General features: G+C 37.8%; 1 protein-coding gene across 2 annotated transcripts in view; it reads left to right on the top strand.

The window, feature by feature from the left end:
• Nucleotides 1-22938, top strand: part of RAP1B (RAP1B, member of RAS oncogene family) — a 43307-nt gene that overhangs the window by 11259 nt on the left and 9110 nt on the right. For both annotated transcript variants that reach the window (XM_061130505.1, XM_061130515.1), the window contains exon 2: nucleotides 22609-22690. In XM_061130505.1, the coding sequence (XP_060986488.1) occupies nucleotides 22634-22690 (57 nt within the window). In that variant the 5' untranslated portion in view covers nucleotides 22609-22633. The remainder of the gene's footprint in view (nucleotides 1-22608; nucleotides 22691-22938) is intronic.

Here is a 22938-nt window from a genome sequence, read left to right as displayed (position 1 = left end):
AAGTTCTGTTTAAAAAGTGTTCCCCCATGCTTGTGGAGGGTAGTATATTATAAAATCTGAATATCTATGTTAAAATAAATGTTTGTGACACTTTGCCATTCATAGAAATGAAAGGGATTTGTTTTAGAATCCTTACCTTTAACTTGAATTCTAATCTATCTGCTGGTAGTAAAAAGCTTCACTTCTGATTTCTTGAAATGCATGAAAACAAATATTTTCCCTAACTAATGAGGATATCTTCGTAGTTGATGTAATCATTTCATTCTGCAACCTGTTCTGGAAAAAGTATTGAACACCTTTGGTGTAAGTGTTAAATTTTGGACTCAGAAATTCAGGATGCTTGGAGAAAATGTGGCTTCACTAGGAACATAGTAAAATATCTGGTTAACCTTCTTACTCCCCCAAATAGTCATCCCTTTGGAGTGGTGGTGCCTCTTCTTTTGTGTGATGTGTGGAAGCTAAGCTGTTAATAGTGGATTATTTGAACGACTAAGGATTGTTTAAAATATTTCTGGAGGCCTCAGGAACACAAAGACTTTCTGTACTAAATTGGGAACACTTAATTGGAAGCAAAAAAAACAAGAATAGTACAGGCTCTGGTAGACTCTGACCTTTCTTTGCTAGGAATATAGGTCTTAGGATCTTGAGGAAAGAAGGTATTATCAGTCTTTTAGAGTACTTTTAAAAACACAGACATATCCAATTCCTATGATATTGAGAGATGTTATTGATAACCACTGGTCTAATATCACTTAATTCTCCTAGACTTTCGGGGCTTTAAAATTTAAATTTGATCTGACCTTGAGACATCCCGTCCAACCATTCCCATCAGTGCCTTCGATTAGCCACATCTTAAATATGCGTGGCTCTTTGCTTCCTATCCCGCCAGGGTATGGCCAATACCCTGGCCAGGCTGCATCTATCAGAAACATAATATCTGACTATAAATGTCTTATATGAACATACAGACGTGGGTGTTCACGTTTATCTTTAGAGAGACTCAGTGTCTGAAAACATGAAGACCTAAATGAGTCTTGGTGGATAATCTTGCTTTATAGAAAATGAAAATGCCAAGTACTAGCTTTTGCAGGCTCCTTGGTAGCTGGGGCACAAGGACTTGACATAGGCACAAGAAACAAAGAACTTTTAAAAATAATCTGAAAGGAAACTTTGCGGAGCCCTAGGCATGAATGCTTTAATGCTGGGCTGTTTATTATATTAGCCACTCCCATAATCAAAGCGCGAAGATTTAATAAATCAAATTTAGCGTCACATGTAAAGAATACACTTTACCCAAGATACCCTTTCCAGTTTTATCTGTAAAACATGATGGAGTTTTGGGATATGTTGGAGTCTTACCTTAAGTTCTCCTAATAATAATTTTGTCATCCTTAGAAATAAACAACTGAACCTGTTGACCAAGTGAATAAGGTGCCTCTTGAATGTTGTAAAATAGAGCTACATCAGCCATGCCAGAACCAAAATTGTTGTTTTTGAGACAGTCCTAAGCATTCACATGAACCATTCTCGATTCCTTTCGGGATTTTCTGTTGAGGTTTTTTCATATTATTTTGCAGCTAATTCATCTTTGTGAAACTATCAGACAACAATGTTGGCTTTATAAAATATTCTACAGCAGAAGTTTTCAAAGGTTTTTATTTACAATCCTGTTTCTCCTTTCCCTAAACCGTAACAAACATTGATCATTGAGAACTGTATTCTTTTCCCTTTGTGTCCAGAATCATTATTAACAACTGCACTCCAGGTAGCCATTAATATTTTGAGTTGCTATTTGAACAAAAGCCCTTTTGCCACCAGTAAATTAATAAACAGAATCTATCCTTAGGACAGTATCAGCGAACTTTCTGTAAAGGGCCAGTTAATAAATGTCTTGGGCTTTGTGGGCCACATAGTCTCTGTCACAACCACTGACTCTGCTGTCTTAGTATGAGTAACTGTAGACAGTACGCAATTGCATGGCTGTGTTCCAACAAAACATTACTTACCTAAGACAGACATGGTAAAATTTGGCCTGTGGGCTGGAGTTAGCCAACCTGTGCTCTGGGGCTGGAAACTGGTTTTGATTGATTCAACAAATAATTGCCTTTGTATTCCAGGCACTGTGTTAAGTGTTGGTTATACGGCAATTAACATTATATATAGATCTCTGGTCATGAGGTATTTAAACCTTAACTGATTATTTTTTTAATGCTTTCTATGTGCTTAGTCAGTCATATCCAACTCTTCTTGACCCCGCAGCCTGTAGCCCGCCAGGCTGCTCTGTTCATGGGGATTCTTCAGACAAGAACACTGAAGTGGGTGGCCATGCCCTCCTTCACCAGATCTTCCCAACCTAGGGATCAAACCCAGGTCTCCTGCATTGCAGGCAGATTCTTTACTGTCTGAGCCACTAGGGAAGCCCTTTAATGCTTTAGGCATACTCAAAGCAGCTTGAGGGAAGATGTAAGAAATAAGTGAAGTAAGTGTTAGTCTCTCAGTCGTATCTGACTGTTTGCGACCCCACGAACTGTAGCCCTCCAGGCTTCTCTGTCTGTGGGATTCTCTAAGCAAGAATACTGGAGTAGATTGCCATTCCCTTCTCCAGAGGAATCTTCCTGACCCAGGGACTGAATCCAGGTCTCCTGCAATGCAGGCAGATACTGTTTGAGCTTCAGGGAAGTCCAAAAAACATGGCCTGCCCTGTATATTTGCCTCATTTGTCAGTACAGATGAGATCTTAGGCAAATACCCTGAGTGCCATGTTCCATGGTAGTGGTATTAACAGTAATCTCAGGATGCTTTAGATACCGGATGGTGAGGTATGAAAGTTAGCATCTTGTTATAAAAGGGTGGGGATGGGGGGGCAGCTAGGATGCGTGGGTCTAGTATCTGCGCTGTCTGAACGTAATAGCTGCTTCGTATTCACACGGTGTTGTGGGATAAAACGGAAATGACCAGCTGTCTTAACTGTCTTCTGTTAGTCTCGCAGTTTCTTTCCTCTATGCAGCATTGTGCTTCTTAGCTCTTAATTTTGATTTTCATCATCTTTGTTATAGATTTCATCTTACAGATCAATTCATGCATTTTAAAAGTAGGTCATATATTAATCATATTTAATAAAATGCTAAATTTTTCTATATGTATTATCCTGGTTTCTGTTAGAACTCCTTTTATTCATTTAAAAAGTACCTCATGTATTAACAGTGCATATATGTATGGAATCTAGAAAAATGGTACTGTATCAACCAATTTGCAGGGCAGCAGTAGAGACACAGACAGAGAGAACAGACTCGTGAACAGTTGGGGGTGGGAGGAGAGGGTGGGAAAATGAAGAGAGTAGCATAGAAACATACACAATACTATATGTAAAATAGATGGCCAGTGGGAATTTGGTGTATGACTCCGGGAACTCACACCAGGGCTTTGTGAGAACATAGACGGGTGGGATGGGGTGGGAGGTGAGAGGGAGGTTCGGGAGGGAGGGGACATATGTGCAGGGCTTCCCTGGTGGCTTCGTGCTAAAGCAACTGCCTGCGATGCAGAAGATACAGGAGGAGCCCTGGGTTCGATCCCAGGGTTGGGACGATCCCCTGGAGGAGGGCATGGCAACCCCATCCAGTATTTTTGCCTGGAGAATCCCAGGGACAGAGGAGCCTGGCGGGCTACAGTCCATGAGGTTGCAAAGAGTGGTACACGACTGAGGTGACTGGGTGCGCACATGCATGGCTGAATCATGCTGAGCTATGGCAGAGATCAACACAATATTGTAAAGCATAAAGCAATTATCCTTCAATTAAAAATTCATAAATTTTGACAAGGGGGAGTACCTTTCATTTTCTCCATATTGGTATAGTTTTCTTCAAAATATCCACTACTGTTGATTACCAAATGAGTCAGATCTCTTGACCAGTCCTCAGAGATCTTCATTTTATCTTAGCTGTAGACTCTTTCTCTGTTTTTACTGTCTTGTTCTTTTTTACCTTGAGATTCGCTCAGACGGTGCTTTCTCTTGTGGTCTGATCACATTCCTACACTTTGCCGCCTTCTGTGCCTTTGCTTTCACTTTTCTCTGGCACGGTTTCCTTAATGCCAGACCTTTTAGTCATTTGCTGTCATCTTCATAAATCTGTTCCTGACCCTTTCCTCAATTTCCATAGTATTTTTGTTTCTCACATTTTCCATGATTTTTGTCTCATCTTTCTTAGAAAATTGTAAGCTTCTTGAGAATAAGTATGTTTTGCTCATCTTTGTAACCCTCATGATCATTTGCCCTGAATGCATATTCAGATACTAATTCGATGAAAGCTGTAATTTCCTACTTAAGCAAGGGACACTGTTCCTTCATGACAAATTCCTTGGATTTTTATCCAAATGAGAAAAGTCACTTCAAAATACATTGTAAATTGTAAAGGCTGTACAAATACTGTTTGTTACCATAAACACTCAAACTTGGCTCATGCAAGTGCTGCTATGCACAGTTTGCTTTTTAATTTCCATGTTTTGTTTCAAAGAAGAAAATGATAGTGAAAAAAGAAGCTTTGTAGTCCATTTGCAGGATGTTTTCTAAGCTTTCACAGTTCCACATCTTTAAAACTATGAAACATGAGAGGAAGAAAATTCCTATCAGTATGTGTTCCACCAGAGGTGACCAGCCACCTTGTTTTGCTCGGACGGAGAAGTTCCTGCAACACAAGACTTTGAATGCTAAAACCAAGACTGTTGGTCACCCTAAGTCCACTTTATGATGTAGCTGTCTTTCTTGCTTATAACTGTTTGTTGTTGTTGTTCAGTCTCTGAGTTGTGTCTGACTCTTTACGACCCCATGGACTGTAGCCTGCCAGGCTCCTCTTTGCATGGGATTTCCCAGGCAAGAATACTAGAGTGGGTTGCCATTTCTTTCTCCAGGGAGTCTTCCTGACCCATGTCTCCTGAATTGGCAGGCAGATTGTTTATCACTGAGCCTCCTTGGAAGCCCTATAACTGTTAGGACAGTTTAATAAATGCCTGGTAACTAGGCTATTGGCTTCGGAGGAGAGGAGTGTTGGGACACTTGGGCTTTTATTAAGTTTCTGAATATTACTTATTTTGGACAGACATTCTTTAATGTTCAAATAAAAATGCATTTGACTAATTGGAATATGTGTATGATATTATCATACATACACATATTATCAGAACGTAGTGCTAAATTTTTTAACATCTGTCACATGATTAATGCTTTATTTAAATGTATTTTTTTATTAGACACAGCAAAGTCCAAGGCAGCTTGAAATTTACCTCAAGTGGTTTAAGCTTTGACCATAGATTAACAGAGACTGTGTTTGTAAAGAAACATCTAGGGTAATGTGTGCATAGTCATTCCTGTGCTGAAATTAGCTTTTGTGTCTGTTCATGTTATGTAAATCAGAGTTTGGCTGAGATATCTTTAATAGCAGGTGTACAACTTAAAATGGCTACTAAAAATCCTTAGAAATTTGTCAGCAGTTAAGCCATTATGGGACAGAAACTATCTGGGACACTAAACAGTGTCCTTAATTTGATGGCTAAAATAGGCTCTTCTGGGATGGTTTTTTTGGTTGTTATTCTTTCATTATTTTTCTTGTTTTAAGAATGTGAATAGACTCCATTTGGTATTTCAGCTTTTTATGGTTCTTTTTGCCACCTCGTGAGACTTGCAGGCTTATATCCTGGACCACATTGTTGTAGAAAAATTACTTTTTCCCTAAAGCAAGTGTATCCAACATTATAGTCTTCTCTAGAAATGTAAAGAGAGATCTGAATGTTGAAAAAACTTGAGAAGACAAGAAAACAGGAACATTCACATTGAAGTTGAGAAGAGCTATATCCTTTTCACATGAGAAGGAAATCTGCCCTTTTTTGCTGATAGTAGTTTTTGTTGATTATTTTGTTGTTGTTGTTGATTTTTAATAGATACATTTTATTTTTAGACTAGACTTTCTTTAAAAGAATATGGAGTAAACACTGGCAATACTGTCACTATAGCAGTAGTATCTGTTCCTAGAGAAATCAGAAGTAGGATGTAAGGTGCTTATTCTTCCGTGTACAAAAGGCTTCAGATAAAGAGGAAAAAGACAAAGTTCAAAGACACAGTGTAGGCAAATAATTTTTCTATTTTATGGTTTGTTGTAAAATACAAGCTAGTCATTTGAGTGTTTTACACTGAGAAACTCATTAAACCTAGAAGGGTTTTTGGTTTTGTATGCATTTTTTCTGCTCATACTTCTTTTTCTCATAAACAGGCAAAAGACTCCATCAGAGTTCATTTGATAAAGGTTTACAACTAAAATTATAAAACCTTAAAATTAAGATTTTTTTGTTGTTAAGTTTCATCCGACTCTTTGTGACCCCATGGATTGCAGCACACCAGGCTACCCTGTCCTTCACTGTTTGACAGAGTCCTTCCCTATCTCACAAACTCATGTCCTTTGAGTCAGTGATGCCTTCCAACCATCTCATTCTGTTGCCCCCTTCTCCTCCTGCCCTTAGTCTTTCCCAGCATCAGGGTCTTTTCCAATGAGTCAGTTCTTTGCATCAGATGGCCAAATTATTGGAGCTTCGGCATTTCAGTGAACATTCAGGGTTGATTTCCTTTAGGATTGACTAGTTTGACCTCCTTTCTGTCCAAGGGACTCTCGAGAGTCTTCTCCAGCATCACAGTTTGAAAGCATCAATTCTTTGGCCCTTAGCCTTCTTTATGGTCCAACTCTCGTATCCATACATGACTACTAGAAAAAACCATAGCTTTGACTGTATGGACCTTTGTTGGCAATGTGATGGCTCTGCTTTTTAGTATGCTGACTAGGTTTGTCCTCCCAAGGAGCAGGCATCTTTTACGTTCATGGCTGCAGTCACTGTCCACAGTGACTTTGGAGCCCAAGAAAATAAAGTCTGTCACTGTTGGCTTTTTTCCACCATCTATTTGTCATGAAGTGATGGGACCAGATGCCATGATCTTGTTTTTGTATGTTGAGTTCTAAGCCAGCTTTTTCACTCTCCTCTTTTCACCTTCATCAAGAAGCTCTTTAGTTCCTCTTTGCTTTCTGCCCTTAGGATGGTGTCACCTGCATATTTGAGGTTATTGATATTTCTTCCCACAATATAAATTGTACATTTCAAACTAATAAGCCAGAAATATTGAGTGAAACATACTACACATAGTACATTTATAATCTTGCTAAACAAATCAGTGTTCTGTTCTATACCTGAAGCATTTTGAATGCAGACATTGAGCATCTTTCTAATCTCTTTACCAATAAAAGATGTTACTGCCATGTTCGTACATTGTCAGTTTCTCCTCCACTGTTTTGGAGACCTATACCAAAAGGTAGAAGATCCGTACTACCAAATCTGTTCGTCTTAGGTTCCCTTTCTGATTTAATGACCTCTATGTCCATTTGTTTGATCATGCTACATCTCACTTTCCTTTCCTCACCCATTCTAGTCTGTCCCCATGTTCTCTTGATTCTGACTTAGACATTTCTCAAGTATCCATTCTCTTTATTCTTTCTATCACTGTCCTGACTTAAGTCATGATCTTTTACCTGCACTAAACTCCTTCCTAGAGTTCAGAAAACTAATACTCTTGTTCTGTTTTCTTTTATAACACACATGTTCATTTCCCAACTTAGAAACTTTGTTTCTCAGTTTCCTACAGAGTACAGGTCAGGAGTCCCCTTCCTCTTATACCTACCGCCCTTTCCCATGTACTCATGATGTAATGAATTCTCATGCTAATCTTTTTTTCCCAGAATGCCCTCATCTCCCAGTGAATCTGCCTATTTCTTAAAATATCCACTGGTCTGGATTAAATATCCATTTAGGGAAACCTTGCCTAGCATATCCTTGTTGGTGGTTTAGTCTTGCAAGTCATGACTGACTCTTAAAACCCCATGGACTGTATTCCGCCAGGCTTCCCTGTCTGGGATTTCCCAGGCAAGAAGACTGGAGTGGGTTGCCATCCCCTTTTCCAGGGGATCTTCCCAACCCAGGAATCGAACTCAGGTCTCCTGCATTGCAAGTGGTCTCTTGCGTGAGGAAGACGTGGGTTTGGTCCCTGGGTCCGGAAGATACCCTGGAAAAGGGAATGGCTACTCACTCCAGTATTATTGCTTGGAGAATTCCTTGGACAAGGAGGTTCATGGGCTGGAGTCCATGGGGTCACAAGGTGTCAGACACAACTAAGCATATCCTTCTAGGCAGCCAGTTCTCTTCTGTGCAGTAGTGTTTTGTTCTGTAAACTCTACTTGATTGTGAGCTAACACAGTACAAATGCTATAAACATTTTAAAGTTCTAAACTTACAAAGCATCTTCTAGGATATAAAAGCTACTGAAATAGAGCTTTTATATTTGTTTTTTCTCAAGTTTCTGGAATGCCCTACCTCTTTATCTTTACAATTAAAGCTAACATCTCTTATCTGGTCATGAACATTCAAGTGTGTAATAAATTAATGTTTTCCCTTCATATTTGCATCCCCCTTTTTCCACATGAGAAATAATGAGAGCCCTTATGAGGTAATGGAGTGGAGAGAATGGAATTGATTTCAGAGACACCAAGGTAGAATGGATCAGACTTGGTAATGGGGTGAAAAAGAGAGACAAATGACAACTCCCTGGGGTATACGGTTTTCTGTAGTATACTATAGTATGCTTTTGAAGCCTTTCAGGTGCTTCAGGTTTTAAGCACTGTAGACAGTTAGATAGGATAAAAAAAAAAAAGTACCATTGTGTTAAGCATTTTGCATGGAATAAGTTACTTTATTTGAATTTTTTTTTAACTTAAAGAAGTACTATTTTTTCCCATTTTCAGATGAGGAAATGAGGCACAGAGAGGTTAAATAGCATGACCAAGATCATTTAGCTAATAATATGTGTTAGAACCAGCATTCTAACCCGGGTAATCTGATCTAAAATCTGTGCTCTTTAACTGTTGTTATATTTTCCTATTTTGCATTTGGTTTTTTTCCAATTTAAAGTATAGTTAACTAAGGCCTCTTAGCTATGTGTATGTGTGGAATTCTAAGATATGTAGCAGATAATAAAGCAGTGCCCACACTGCATTTACCTAAATTCAGTTCAGCAAGCCCAGCAGCTCTTTGAGTCATTATGTATGCCTATAGAATTTATTACAGCTAGATCTGACAAGAGGGAAAAAGCTGACAGGTAATTTTTAGGACATGTCCGAGGACCTGGGGGACCAGGAGGGACACAGATCCAGCTGATAGAAACTAATAAGGTGATCTTGAGCCCCCATTAATTTATTCTTGCCTGCTTTTGAAACATTGTTGGGATCTCCATTTTTTGTGATTTTTTTTTGGGGGGGGGGGTTCACTTAACTACCTTGCTCATGTATTGACTAAGAAATCTATTAAGCTTTCTTTATGTGGCTCTTCCGCAGTTGTCAGATTACTGATAGTTATACTCTAGTTAGTATATTCTCTCAGAGATGTGATCAAGTACTGAACTGAAAGGTAACTGCAGTAAAAAGTTCAATAATAAAACGGGAAACAGCTTCAATTGCACATCATAGTGTATGTTGGAATAAGCTTCATTTACTGACAATATTAATCCAATATTAATCCATGAAAAGCATGAAAGGAAGAATTTTTTTCCTCTGTGAAGTGTTATAAATACGGTCAGGCTAGAGAAGATGCTATGAACAGTTTGATGGTCTGCAAATTCTTTGCTCGAGTAGATTTAGAAGTCTAGTTTACAAAAAAGACCTTTTTCTTGGTGGAGTATAAAATTAGTAAGATTACAAACATTTGCCATTTGTCCTCTCATCCGTGGTATTCATTTTTAAGTTACTGTTTATTTTGCAGTTCCCTGTTAGTAGTTTGGTTTTGTTTGTTTGGGAGGGTGTTTTGTGTTTTTGGCTGTGTTGTGAGACATGTAGGATCTTAGTTCCCCCACCAGGAATCAAACCTGTGCCCCTGCATTGGGGGTGCAGAATCTTAACCACTAGACCTTTTAGTTCCAGAAGCTCCAGACGTTTTGTTTCTAAAAGAGAGTTTGAGCCAGTGTTCAGTTACGTTCAGTCACTCAGTCGTGTCCAACTCTTTGCGACCCCGTGAACTGCAGCACGCCAGGTCTCACTGTCCATCACCAACTCCCGGAGTCCACCCAAACTCATGTCCATAGAGTCAGTGATGCCATCCAACCATCTCATCCTCTGTTGTCCCCTTCTCCTCCTGCCCTCAATCTACTCAGAAGTTTTGAACTCTAACATTGTGTCTAAAAGATTAGTCCAGATTCTTTCAACATTTGAGTAGTTAATTTTATTTAAGAGTGAGAAGAGGGCATAGTAATCCTCTTTAGGTACTAAAATACTACTTTGGGAGTAGGAGGCAGGAAGGAGAAATCAAATATCATCTCTTCCAGAAAGTGTTCAGTGGGAGAGGTAGTGTCACTTGACTTTAGGAACCAGTAGTTAAGTGTTTTTACTTAGCCCTTTATAGTTTAAAATCACAGAATTTCAAATGTGAGTGGGGTAGGGGTATATAGGGAGGGTTGTAGCTAAACAACTTGAGGATAGGAAAATCACTTGAATTACCAGTGTTTTGGCAGAATTTTATTTATTTTTAATTGGAGGATAATTGCTTTACAATGCGTTTGTTTCTGCGTTACATCAGCATGAATCAGCCACAGGTGTGTGTATATATATATGTCCCCTCCCTCATCAACCTCTCTCCCATCCTCTCCCACCCCTCTGGGTTGTCACACAGCATTGGGTTGAGCTTCCTGTGTCACACAGCAAATTTGGGGAGAATTTTAATTTGTAGCTATTTGGAGATCCTTCTGACTTAATATTTTAATGGAAACGAATTATAAAATGTTGCTGTCACTTTTTAAGTATTGATTCTTATAACCTGACTTCCCTGGTGGCTTAGACGGTAAAGCGTCTGCTTATAATGTGGGAGACCCGGGTTTGATCTCTGGATTGGGAAGATCCCTTGGAGAAGGAAATGGAAACCCATTCCAGTACTCTTGCCTGGAGAATCCCAAGGACAGAGGAGCCTGTTAGGCTACAGTCCATCGGGTCGCAAAGAGTTGGACACGACTGAGCAACTTCACTTTCGTTCTTTCACTTTCTTATAACCTACTTTCTACATTTATTAATGAGATTGATTTAAAGAATAAGATTATAGAGTTGAGCATGTAAGTGTCTCTGGAACCCAAAAGTTGTTGGTTTTCATACTATTCCTGCTGTAGAGCATTTTCTTTTTGACTGAAGTTACAGTTCCTACAGGGCAAGTATAATAAACTAATTTTTTTTTAATTTAATTTTTTGAGATATATGCCCAGAGCATCTCGTGTATGTATGTGTTTATTTTTTGGCCACACTGCATGGCATCTGGGATCTTGGTTCCCCAACCAGCTATTGAGCCTGTGTCCCCTGCAGTGGACATGCAGAGTGTTAACCACTGGACCACCAGGGAAGACCCTTAATTTGTGTTTAATGTCAGGATTTGTGTAATTCATTTTCCATTGGGATTCATGATAGTCTGTCAACAACTAAAGAACTTAAATGGCATGTTACCTAAAAATAGTTAACTTGTTAGTGGCCTTTTAAAAATTTTAAATACTTCTTTCCTTTGCTGAAATGAATTGTTAGTCTTTAACTCATTCCTTTATTTGACAAACATTTCTGAACCTAATAGGGAACACCAAAATAAATATGGTAATGACTAACATTTATGGCTTTTATAGCCAATTTGTGTTCTTATTTAACCTGCCCACTAACTGTGAAAATTGGTATCACTGTTTTATAGATAAAACACAAGCCTAGAAATAAGTGAAAACTCATTGGTAAATTGAATAAATAGCCAGTTTTCTAGATCTTCTTATTTCTGGAATCCATGTTTTACAACCCTGGACTGCAAAGGTAGTATAGTTTTTACTTTTATGGTATAAGGAGAAATTAACTTTGGTCCTCAAACTTATCTAAATGACTTCCTTATTGATACCTGAATTGGCCATACTTGGCTAAGGGAAGTTTCTAAAAATGTTAGTTGAGTATTTGGTTTCAACTTCTTAAAATATAGGATTGTTTTGTTCATTAAAACATAGATCCACCATTTAAAAAAAAATGTGTTTGCTTTTTAAGATAATCTTGATTTCAAGCATTTTCATGGTAACTATGGATACAAATTTTGTTGCTGGATTAATATAAATAAAGTTTACCAAGTTCCTTTGGTTTGATGGTGTGTTGTATTTTATCCGGGATAGAATTAAAGCCACCTTTAAATAGAATCCATTATTCAGTGTTTTATCGGTCAGCCTGGTGACATTTGGTCCCCAGTCCACATTTTTGCATATTTTATATGTAAACTTTTCTCTTGCAACGACCTTTTGCGGCTTTTTATATTTTACTTCCCAGTCTTAATCCTTATAATCAATACGTATAATTCTGTACAACCAGTCTCTTCATTTGGGTTGATAGTTGAAGTATATTTCCTGAGGGAGAACCTCATACCCACGCCCTAATCTTAAATTAGTTTGAAAGAACCCTTGATTGACCTCACAAAGCATTTTGGACTAGCATGCCAGAAGGAAGAAGAAAATGTAGACGGCTTTTGCATCTTGTGTGCCCAGTAGTGTAGCAAATGAATAGGAAGATTGTCCTTATTGTTTCAAGCCTTTTTATTTAGCTTTATTATATTTGAAAGATAATACTAAAATGTCTATAATATTAAACCTCCATTATGTAGTTAGGAAAAGAATATTTACATTATCATTAAATTTTATTACCAAAACAGAATTTCACAGTTGGCCCTTGAATAGCGTGAAGGTTCGGCAGACAAAAATTCAAGTATAACTTTACAGTCAACTCTCAGCATCCAAGGAGTCAGCCCACCTCCAGTTGTGTAATACGAATTTATTTTTTTAAATAAGTGGACCCCACATGGTTGAAACCCATGTTGTTCAGTGGACAGTGATATATCATTTTAGACTAAGAAGGAGGAGTATAACACTAGGATACTTTAAAAAAAATTATTTCTCTTTATAAATCTTCAAAACTTGATGTAACAGTATATTTTGGAATTGAAAGGGACCTTAGAGTTCATCTAGTCCAGAAGTAAAAGAACTAGTGGCCCAGAGTCCAGATCTCCATAACTCAAATAAATGTGTTGGTTTTCACAATATTCACAGTTTTTAGATTTCGAATGACTTTAGCTGTATAAGTGTTCAGTCTATTTGGCCTTAATCCACACTATTCCTTAATAGTAACACCTTGCTCCTGGAGGCATTTTACATGCCTACAACTTCTAAAATAGAGCCAAGCCTCTTAAATCACAAGATAATATTGCCTCTACAACCTTTTGTCTCCTCTTAGAAAGCCAAACAAGAGAGTGTATGACCGAGTCCTGAAGTATCTGATGCAGCCCGTCAGAGAGAGGGGCAGTCACTGCGGGTTGAGATGGTGGCTGAGAAGACTGCAGATGTTTCTGACATTACCCCCCTAAGGACTGCATCCTGAGTATTTTTGCGTCAGGAACATTCTGTCCTGACCCATGTGCTGTTTTTTCTACAGTGAGGGGTAATAATGAATATCCTCCTGTATAGAGTTAGCAGAGGAAATCGCCAAGGGGCATTTTGTGCATATTGAACAATGCTACCTCATAAGACCAGCTATGTTTAGAATCCTCCAGAAATCCCATTTTTACCCCAAGAGGCACATTGAAGTCTTGAGCTCTCCTGTGGATCCTAAACAAATGTCTGTGACTATCTCCAATCCAGATTTAAGTTCAGCCACAAATTAATTGGAACATCACCCCACCAAAGATGTTGATTTAAAAATACTGAGCAGAACAAAGCCTGATAAGAGTCTTTCGTTGAAAATAGGATTTAATATGAATTTGTTGAAATGACTGACTACTGAGCTATATAGTACTTTGACTTTAAGACCTTTATTACCACCCTGATTAAAATTTTAATCTCTCCATTCCTTGCTGTCTCCCTTAACTAGTTTTATACTTTTTTCTCCATAGTACTTGTCAAATTACCATGTTTTATATTGATTTTGTCTTCACCCCCCCCCCAACTGTAAATTTTGGGGGCAGGGTATTTTATTCACTGCTTTATTCTGTTTGCCTGGAACAAAGCCTAACATGTAGAAGGTACTCACATGTGCATGTTAAATATTGAGTGCTATAATACAGTAATCTTGATAGAAGATGTCATTTCTTAGATTTTCTTTTTAAATTCTCAGGTTTTAGCACAATTCTTGGTTCAGAGTAGGTCTTCAGTAAATATCAGCATGAACTAAAGAGCCAAGAGGTGTTTTACTACATCTGTTTTTCATTTTGTAATGGTGTCTGTTTAAAGCTTCCCCAGTGTTTTTTGCTTGTTTGTTTACTAACTTGTTTGGCTGCATCAGGTCTCAGTTGTGGCACATGGGATCTTGGTTGCGTCACGCGGGATCTTTCTTTGGGGTACGCGGACTCTCTAGTGGTGCATGGGCTCAGTAGTTTCCGCAGGTGGGCTCTCTGGCTATGGCATGTAAGCTTCATTGCTCCACGGCATCTGGGGTCTTAGTTCCCCCACCAGGGATCAAAACCCATGTTGTCTGCGCTGCAAGGCAGACGCTAACCACGTCTAAGTCCCTTCCCAATGAGTTTTAGATTTATAATCTTGTAGTTCTTAATCAGGGACAGTAATGTCTGACCTTGGGTGTGCCCTGGGTCTTGTTAATGAAGAATATTACATGCAGTGTGTGTGCATGTGTATGTGCGCACGCTCAGTCATGTCTGACTCTGCGACCCCATGGACTGTAACTCACCAGGCTCCTCTGTCCATAGCCTTTTCCAGGCAAGAATAGTGGAGTGGGTTGAGATTTCCTACTCCAGGGTATCTTCCTGACCCAGGGATCAAACCCACATCTCTGCGTCTCCTGCATTGATAGGTAGGTGGGTTCTTTACCACGGCACCATGTGGGAAGCCCATTATATGTAATACAGAATAGTAAATATTTTTATCAATATTTTATAATGATTATTCATTGTGAGATGAGTGATTGGCTAAGCTTGGCATTTTTGAGTTTATACTGGCCATCTTTTTTTCTCTGGTTTTATTGAGATAAAATTGATGTACAGCACTGTAAAAGTTTCTTGTGTTCAGCGTAATGAATTGACTTAGATACATTGTGAAATGATTACCGCAATTAGTGAACACCCATTGTCTCATCAGATAGAAAGTTAAAGTAGGAAAGAGTGTTTCTCCTTGTAATGAGGACTCTTAAGATTTACTCTGTTAAGAACTTTTATATAACATAAGCAGTGTTAGTTTTATTTATCACGTTGTACATTATATCCCTAGTACATACTTATAACTGCAAGTTTATACCTTCTGACTGCCTTTATGTAACCGCCCCCTTTTTTTTTTTAATTTCAACTGATTTCACCATTTTTAAGTTACAGTAACATGCTACAATTACAAGACAACTCTATGACTCCTCTTTCACCTTCTGGCTTTAATTTTCATTTGTGTATTATAAATTTACTGTTTATTAGTAATAAAACTGTCAGGAAAAAAATGAGCAAACTATTTTTCTCCCTAAACTACATTTTAAAATGATGCAAAATACTGATAGATTAGTATATATTAATATATATATTATTACTTTTTGTATTGACAGCAGGAGTTTCCTATAAGATACATTCCAATTTCAGAGATGTTAAAGTATATTTTTAAAATGCCTGTTAGAATTTAGTGGCATATAGTAAGTAGAGCTAAATTTATAATATAGTTCAGTTGGTTTTTAACATAACCTATTCCAAACTGGTTGTAGTAATAGGACTAAATTAAGGATGGAAACCCACAATGATCGGAAGATAGTCTTAGGCTATGCCTTGTATCCTTTGGCCTACCTAGAAGAAACTGTCTATTAATAAACTAGACAAAAACGGAATAGCAGTGCTCCTCCTACTTTCTTAGTGTTTTATTAAACTAGTAGGTAAAAGGGTAGAGCAGTGATTCTCAGATGAGGGAACATCAGTTCTGCTGCACTGTATTGAGCAGTAGCCCAGACCATTGCTATTACAATTATTTTTAAAGCTATCTTTTATTGATTATTACTATGTGCAAGGACTCTTGAGGGAAATTACCACATTTCATATGCCAGTCACTGTTTGAGGTTCTGGGGATATAATAAAAGACAAACATTGTCATTTTTGTGGAGTTTGGGTTCTTGTATATCCATCTCACAACCTTACCGTATAGGCATTACTGTCTCCATTTTCCCTGTAAGGAAAGTGAAGCTCTAAAAGGGTTCATGACTTGCCAAAGATTATACAAAATCAGGATTTAAAATGTAGATGCTATGAACCACTGTGCTATGCTGTCAAAATTATCCCTCTTTGGGGTTCAGTGAATGAGAACAATTGTTTTTAGTGACTCAAACAACAATTATCATAACCCCTTTGAAATTCTGATATAACTCTACCCATCTTAAAATTATGCATGAAATTTTAAAAACTGAACTAATGGCCATTGCCAGCCAATCAGAGTTGGCATTCATAATGAAATCCTTTTTTTATCCTTGGCTTAGAATCTGTAAACAGTTTTTCAAAGCTGGTGTAGTAGAAGGCATAGATTTGAAAAATAGGTATTAGTTCCAATCTTGGCTTTTTTTTTTTTTTTTTTTAAAGGAAAATGCTATCCCAAGAGTTGGTATTTAATAGTATTTAAATAAAAATATTTTGCTTTTTTATCCATATAAGGAAATATGGCAAAAAAAATCAATGAAAGAGGATGACTTACTTCATTTGTGGTTCCTTCTTATCAGTGTTGCTTGTTAGAAAGCTGCTTATTGGTTAGTTAAATGTGTTTTGTCACTGTGTTTTTGTATTTGAAAGTCTGTTGATGATTTTCATATTTCCTACTTGAAAATTTGAAATGTTTTCAATTTCCTGTGAACTTAGGGCTCTGCAGTTAAAATTCTTGTTTGTGTTACTAAAATTAAATTGATACATGTTATTTATAATTACCACAAGCTGGAAACAAACCAAAATATCCATGAGCTGGTGAATGGATAAAGAAAATAACATCTATATCCATACTATGCTTTTTATCAATAATAAATAGAAGAAACAAATTACTAATAAAGCAGTAATATGCGTGAACCTGTCTCATTCTAGTGAGAAGTAATACCATGGATAAATGAAGCAACTGGCAAGAAAGAAGGACCCTAGTCATCTCATTAAGAAATGTAATTCCCCCAAATGTTTACTTTTTATAGTATGTACAAGTGTCCTGTCCTTGTTCACAGCTTCCCATTTCTTAGAAAACAAAACCCTTTTGGTTTAGTTTTTTTTTTTCTAGCTTGTTTACTTTGTGAGGATCTCAGAAAATGCTCAACTATTATAGATTTTCTAATTTTTCATTTTCAGTTTCCTGTTCAGGTCTTTAGACCATTTGCAGAAAGAAGGAACGTGTCTCTCTTTAAAATTTCCTGAAGTTAACTTTTATATTTTGTTTCCTGTGTTCATTTTGTTTACAGTTTAAAATATTGACCAGTCTACCCCTAAAATAGTATATTTCCTAAATAGGTTCTTCTCTCAAGGCCAGTTTTTTTTTTTTTTTTTATTAAATATGCTGGACTGTTTGAATCTGGTCTTTACTGTCCTGCTCTTAATCTCTTTCTTCTATGATAAAATTAAATACTTAGTAATTCAGTTGGGATTCTACAACAAATTTCTGTTCGTCTACCTGAGATTTAGAAAAATCTTTATAAACATAACTCCAACTAAATTCTAGACCAGTTTTTAAATTCAGTTTCTACAGCTCTGACTTCTACTCTAGCAATTTAAGAGACTGTTGTTTAGTATAATTTTTCCTTTGCTAAGAAACCCTCAAGAAAGGTAGTGCATTTCCGTGGTATGGTCAAGGAGTGAGTGGAATAGAAAGGCACTGTGGGAACTATAAAGAGACAATGGTGCAGGGAGAGTCTAAGTTTCCAAAGGTCTGAGCAGGGCAGTAAAGGAAGGCTGTCTTAGTCATCTTATTTGAATCTTTGGAATACCAATTAGAGGAGTTGATTATTGAATGTTATTTTTTTCTCATAATTTTTCTGTGTTTCTAATTCCTCTGAAAGTGTTGATTTTTACATTTTAAAAATTGGCCATAAGTCCTGTTGTTAGGCTGTAATTGTCAAAGTCCCCATTTTTGTAATTTACCGATGTGAGTGCAAGAGTCAAGATTATATTGGAAGTTTATAGAAGACACAGAAGTTTTTCCTAGAAAAGGTATAGCCTTGACAAATAAGAAAGAGATCACTAGAGTCAAAAAAATGGTGTTGGGGTAATTAACGGGGAAGAGACACATTGGGAACTGTTTGGATAATGGAAGTGTTTTAAATGTTAATGAGAGTTGTGTTTGAGGTTGGAGGGTATTGGCATATGCCAAAATTCATTTAACTGTATGCTTAAGATCTGCTTTTTTACTGGATGTAGATTATTCCTCAGTATGATATAAAGTGAAAATGAAAGTAAGTTAAAGGTCGCTCATTCGTGTCTGACTCTTTGCGACCCCATGGACTATACAGCCCATGGAATTCTCCAGGCCAGAATACTGGAGTGGGTAGCCTTTCCCTTCTCCAAGGGAAGTTCCCAACCCAGGATCGAACCCAGGTTTCCTGCATTGCAGGTGGATTCTTTACCAGCTGAGCCATAAGGGAAGCCCAAGAATACTGGAGTGGGTAGCCTATCCCTTCTCCAGGGGATCTTCCCAACCCAGGTATCAAACCAGGGTTTTCTGCATTGCAGGCGATCTTTACCAACTGAGCTATGAGGGAATATGATATGATGTAAGTGTGCTTTAATTTTTTTTTCCATTGAGGCATTTTATTTTCATATTTGTATTATCCCTAGAAAAAGAATCCCAGGAATTTCTCTCCTGTGTTTTTTTATCTTGGTTCTTCATGGTCCGTGATGCCTGCTGAAGTCAGTTCAGTGAAACCATACTGACAGGTTAGGAGCATATTATTCTGCCATTTTTCTAGATCTTTTAGTGGCACATCAAATCTAGGGGCTGATCGCTCCACACTTGTTTGACCTGTGTGTCAAACAACAGTTTTCTCAACTCTGCAATCATTGATTTCAGATTCGCCAGCGTAATCATGCTTCGTTATCATATGATCACAGAAGCTGACTGGAGCAAGCCCAGGAAGAAGCTGGCACTGCTTTTCCTTTCAGCGTTATTGATGCTCCTGAGAGCATCAGCTGGGACTTTCGTGTGCATGATATAGCAGCACAGAAAGATGACAGAAAGAGTTTAAAAAATTCTTCTTAACAAATGTGTTCTTACACACAGATCTTCAGGTCTCTTGACCAAGCCGAAGTTAGGAAGGTGCCCCATAATCAGCCCCACAGTTTATGACCCTGTAATGCTGTCATGAAAGTGAGTGACCCACGGTGAAGATTGCACTCATCTTTGCCTGAATTGGTCACTGATTGTACTCATCTTCAACCTTTAGTGCTTGGGGCCAGTTTGAATTTCACTGGAGGCTTTTCAGACCTATGTGTCCATCCATTCCAAACAGCTCTCCCTTATACAGTGAATGTAAACAAAACAGTCCCGGACAAAACAGAACATGAGACAAAATTTTGCCCAGGTAGACTAACAAAAAGCAAAGCAAGTAGCTGAAGAATTATGAACTAATGGCAAAATACGTATTAAATAGTACACTGCGGGCCAAAATCAAAAGCCTAAATTGCCTTATACAAAAACCTACTTGGTATAAATCCTAGAATAACAGATTTAACAGTGTGAGCTCAAGGAACTGATTGGAGCACCCATCATTGTTGTTACTGACTCATGTGATAGGAAAATCTAAGAACAAACAAGTTGGACACAGGCAGCCCATTCAGTATGCTTGTTTGTCTGAGGGCATCACTGGGAATGATGCCAGATGAGGGTCTTAAGTGGACTGTCAAAGAATGAGCGACACCATTCAATAGCTGAACTTACTGATTACTTAAGGGAAAGCTACCCTGGTCTGATACTGCCTGCCCTGAGCAAAGCAGACTACTAGTCTTACAGAGTCTTTAGGAAATTTCAAAGTCCAAAAAGCCACAAACTTTCAAAGGCAGGAATGAATTAATTATCAACTGTAAAAGCAGTGTCAGTCAAGTGAGACAGTTGCTGATTATTGGCATTTTGCTGGGTGTTCACTGAAGTCTGTCTCTCTCTCTCTCTTTTTTTTTTTTAAGTTATAAACAGTTGCAGAGAAGTGAATCAAAAAGTGGCACAGCCCAGCTGCCTAAAGGATAAAAGATGCAGGGAAATAAGTGTGTTTGTGTTAAAGTTAGTTGATTTGCTCTTTGGGATGCTGTTTAGTAAATTATTGACCCCAAAGTTACCATGTTCCCTCTAGTTGGGTTCAGAAACACAAATTTGAAGGTGTCTTTCATTAGAGTCCTAAGTTTATTTTTAAATATTTCTCAAATATTAATGTAGGTCTGTGTGGTTGGATAATGTGTACGTGGAACTGAATAGAATTACCACCTAAGTAATCCTATTTTTAAATGACTTTACATTAAAAGAAATAAACCTGACTTCAGTTATACATTTAAAGAAAACAACTTATTTGTCATAAATTGAATGCACACTACCATGTGGGATATTCTTAAAACTGAAAGGTGGTTCAGCTTTTATTTAATATCTTTTTTCATGAAATATCTGGTAAGAACTGTGCAGTTCACAAAAGTTAAGGAGACAGTGTTCCAGGACTGGAGAGAAGTCTATGGAAATGATAAGTTCACTAAGTTTAGAAATAAAACATAGGAACTAGTAAGTGGGAAAGTTAGCAGCTGACTTTTTTGGTGTTTTTTTAATTTGGTCTCTTCCAGACCCCACCCCCACCCCCCAATTAAAGAATGGAGAAAAATACAGTAAGTGATTGATGTATTTAAAGGCACAAGTGAAGGAGGAATTTTTGAAAAGTCATCCTTGGTGTTAAACACGGCATCCTAAGGAGAAATAAAGATGGCATATAGTAGTAGTGTTAGTTGCTCAGTCGTGTCCGACGCTTTGGCAACTCCGTGGACTGTAGCCCCTTTCCAGGCTCCTCTGTCCATGGAATTCTCCAGGCAAGAATACTGAAGTGGATTGCCACTTCCTTCTCCGGGGGATCTTCCCAACCTAGGGATCGAACCCAGGTCTTCTGGGTCTCCTTCATTGCTGGGAGATTCTTTTACCATCTGAGCTACCTACCAGATAGATAAACACAGGATTTCTTCCAAGAGTATGGACTAGAAGGAAAGAACATATAAAGAGGTTTAATACAAAGAAATATGTCAAAGTGAGTCCATTCTAATAGACTGACTTTCAGAAGTAAGAGGCTATCAATAATAGACTGGTCACAGAAGCATATTCACTAAAGTAAGGGGTTATCGGTGGGTTAAATGTGTTCAGACCAGTCGTGGTATTGTGTTACTATAAGTAAAGAACTGTCATCTCTTGATTGAAGAGGATTTAAAGCCTGGTCTGGTGGCTACTTCTGTACCATAGCCACTGGCAAATAAATTATTTTTTTTCTAGAAATGTGGGAGCTTTATATTCTCACGTTATTCCCCATCCTGGAAACTTTCAGGATCTTCTTTCTCTCTTAGTAGTAAGCTGAAATTTTAAAATGAAGAGCCTTGGTATGGATTGTTCCTTTTGGGTTTTATGTTTATTTGATTTCCCCTGTTTCATCATAACTGAACATTGAGTAGACTTTTATCAGTCTGGATACTCATGCTCTTGAGATTGAACTTTTGATTCCTGACTTTTCAGACTCTGTGCCACCCCATCCACACACCGCCCTCAGCCTTCTCTCTCACACACGCACACACAAACTTCAGTAATAGATATTTGGTCAGCTTTCTCTGCTAACTCATTTACCATTTATGTATCTCAGAGGCCAGCAAGTTTTTTCTGTGAATGCTTCATGTTAATAGTAAATATTTTAGACTCTGTGGACCAGATAGCTTCTGTTATAAGGACTTAATTCTGCCATTACAAGACAGCAGCCACAGACAATACACAAATGAATGGATGTGGCTGTATTTCAATGAAGCTTTATGTACAAAAACAGGGAGTTGGACTTGTTTGCAAATCCCTCCTCTATCCTATTCATCTTTACCAGAAAGTTAGCTCAGTTGAGGGCAGGAATTTTATTTGCTATCCATTGGACATATCCTTGTACTTATCCTTGTACTTGTACCTCAACTACTTGTGATTCAGGATTGCAGGTGGTTCAGAAAAGGAGATAACGTGTGTCACTGCCATCTTTTCGCCGATAGAATACCCCTTCATGCAGTTCTTCAGTCCCCCCCCCCCTTTTTCTTGATAGAGTAAGTATTTTATAGTAACTGAATATAGGATAGGGCTAAGAATCATGTCTAGAATTCTGCGATTTCTTTCTTCTGATGTTTTATAAAGAGCCCTACCAGTAGCATCGTTTAGTAAGTTTGTTTATGAAATGCTCCATCTTAGTATGGTATAGTACTCATTTTAAATAAATGCTTGAATGTTTTGTTTATATAAGAAGCACATGAATGCAAAGATATTACTTAAGAATTCTTTCTTTTTTTTTTCTTAATAAGGTACTAGCTTTTACAAGTTTGCACCATGCGTGAGTATAAGCTAGTCGTTCTTGGCTCGGGAGGCGTTGGAAAATCTGCTCTGGTAAGACATTCTAACTGTACTCAAGCTATTCACTCTTAAGACATGTTCTTTTTCTGTTGAGCATTAGGTTTTGCTTATTTTTTGTTAAGGTGAAATCTCATTGATTTTAGAAGTAATATAATATTTTTCTTGTAATCTAGTCAACTTTTAGTTATATCTGGGTAGATCATATTCTCTCTGGAACATGGGTTCCAGACCAGAATACAGTTTGGACTTAAGCACAGTTTGGACTTGAGCACATACAAATC

This window comes from Dama dama, chromosome 3, assembly GCF_033118175.1.
Source record: "Dama dama isolate Ldn47 chromosome 3, ASM3311817v1, whole genome shotgun sequence".
Classification (NCBI taxonomy): domain Eukaryota; kingdom Metazoa; phylum Chordata; class Mammalia; order Artiodactyla; family Cervidae; genus Dama; species Dama dama.
The sequence above is the reverse complement of the archived record's forward strand: the minus strand, read 5'-3'. Positions and strand labels throughout refer to the sequence as shown.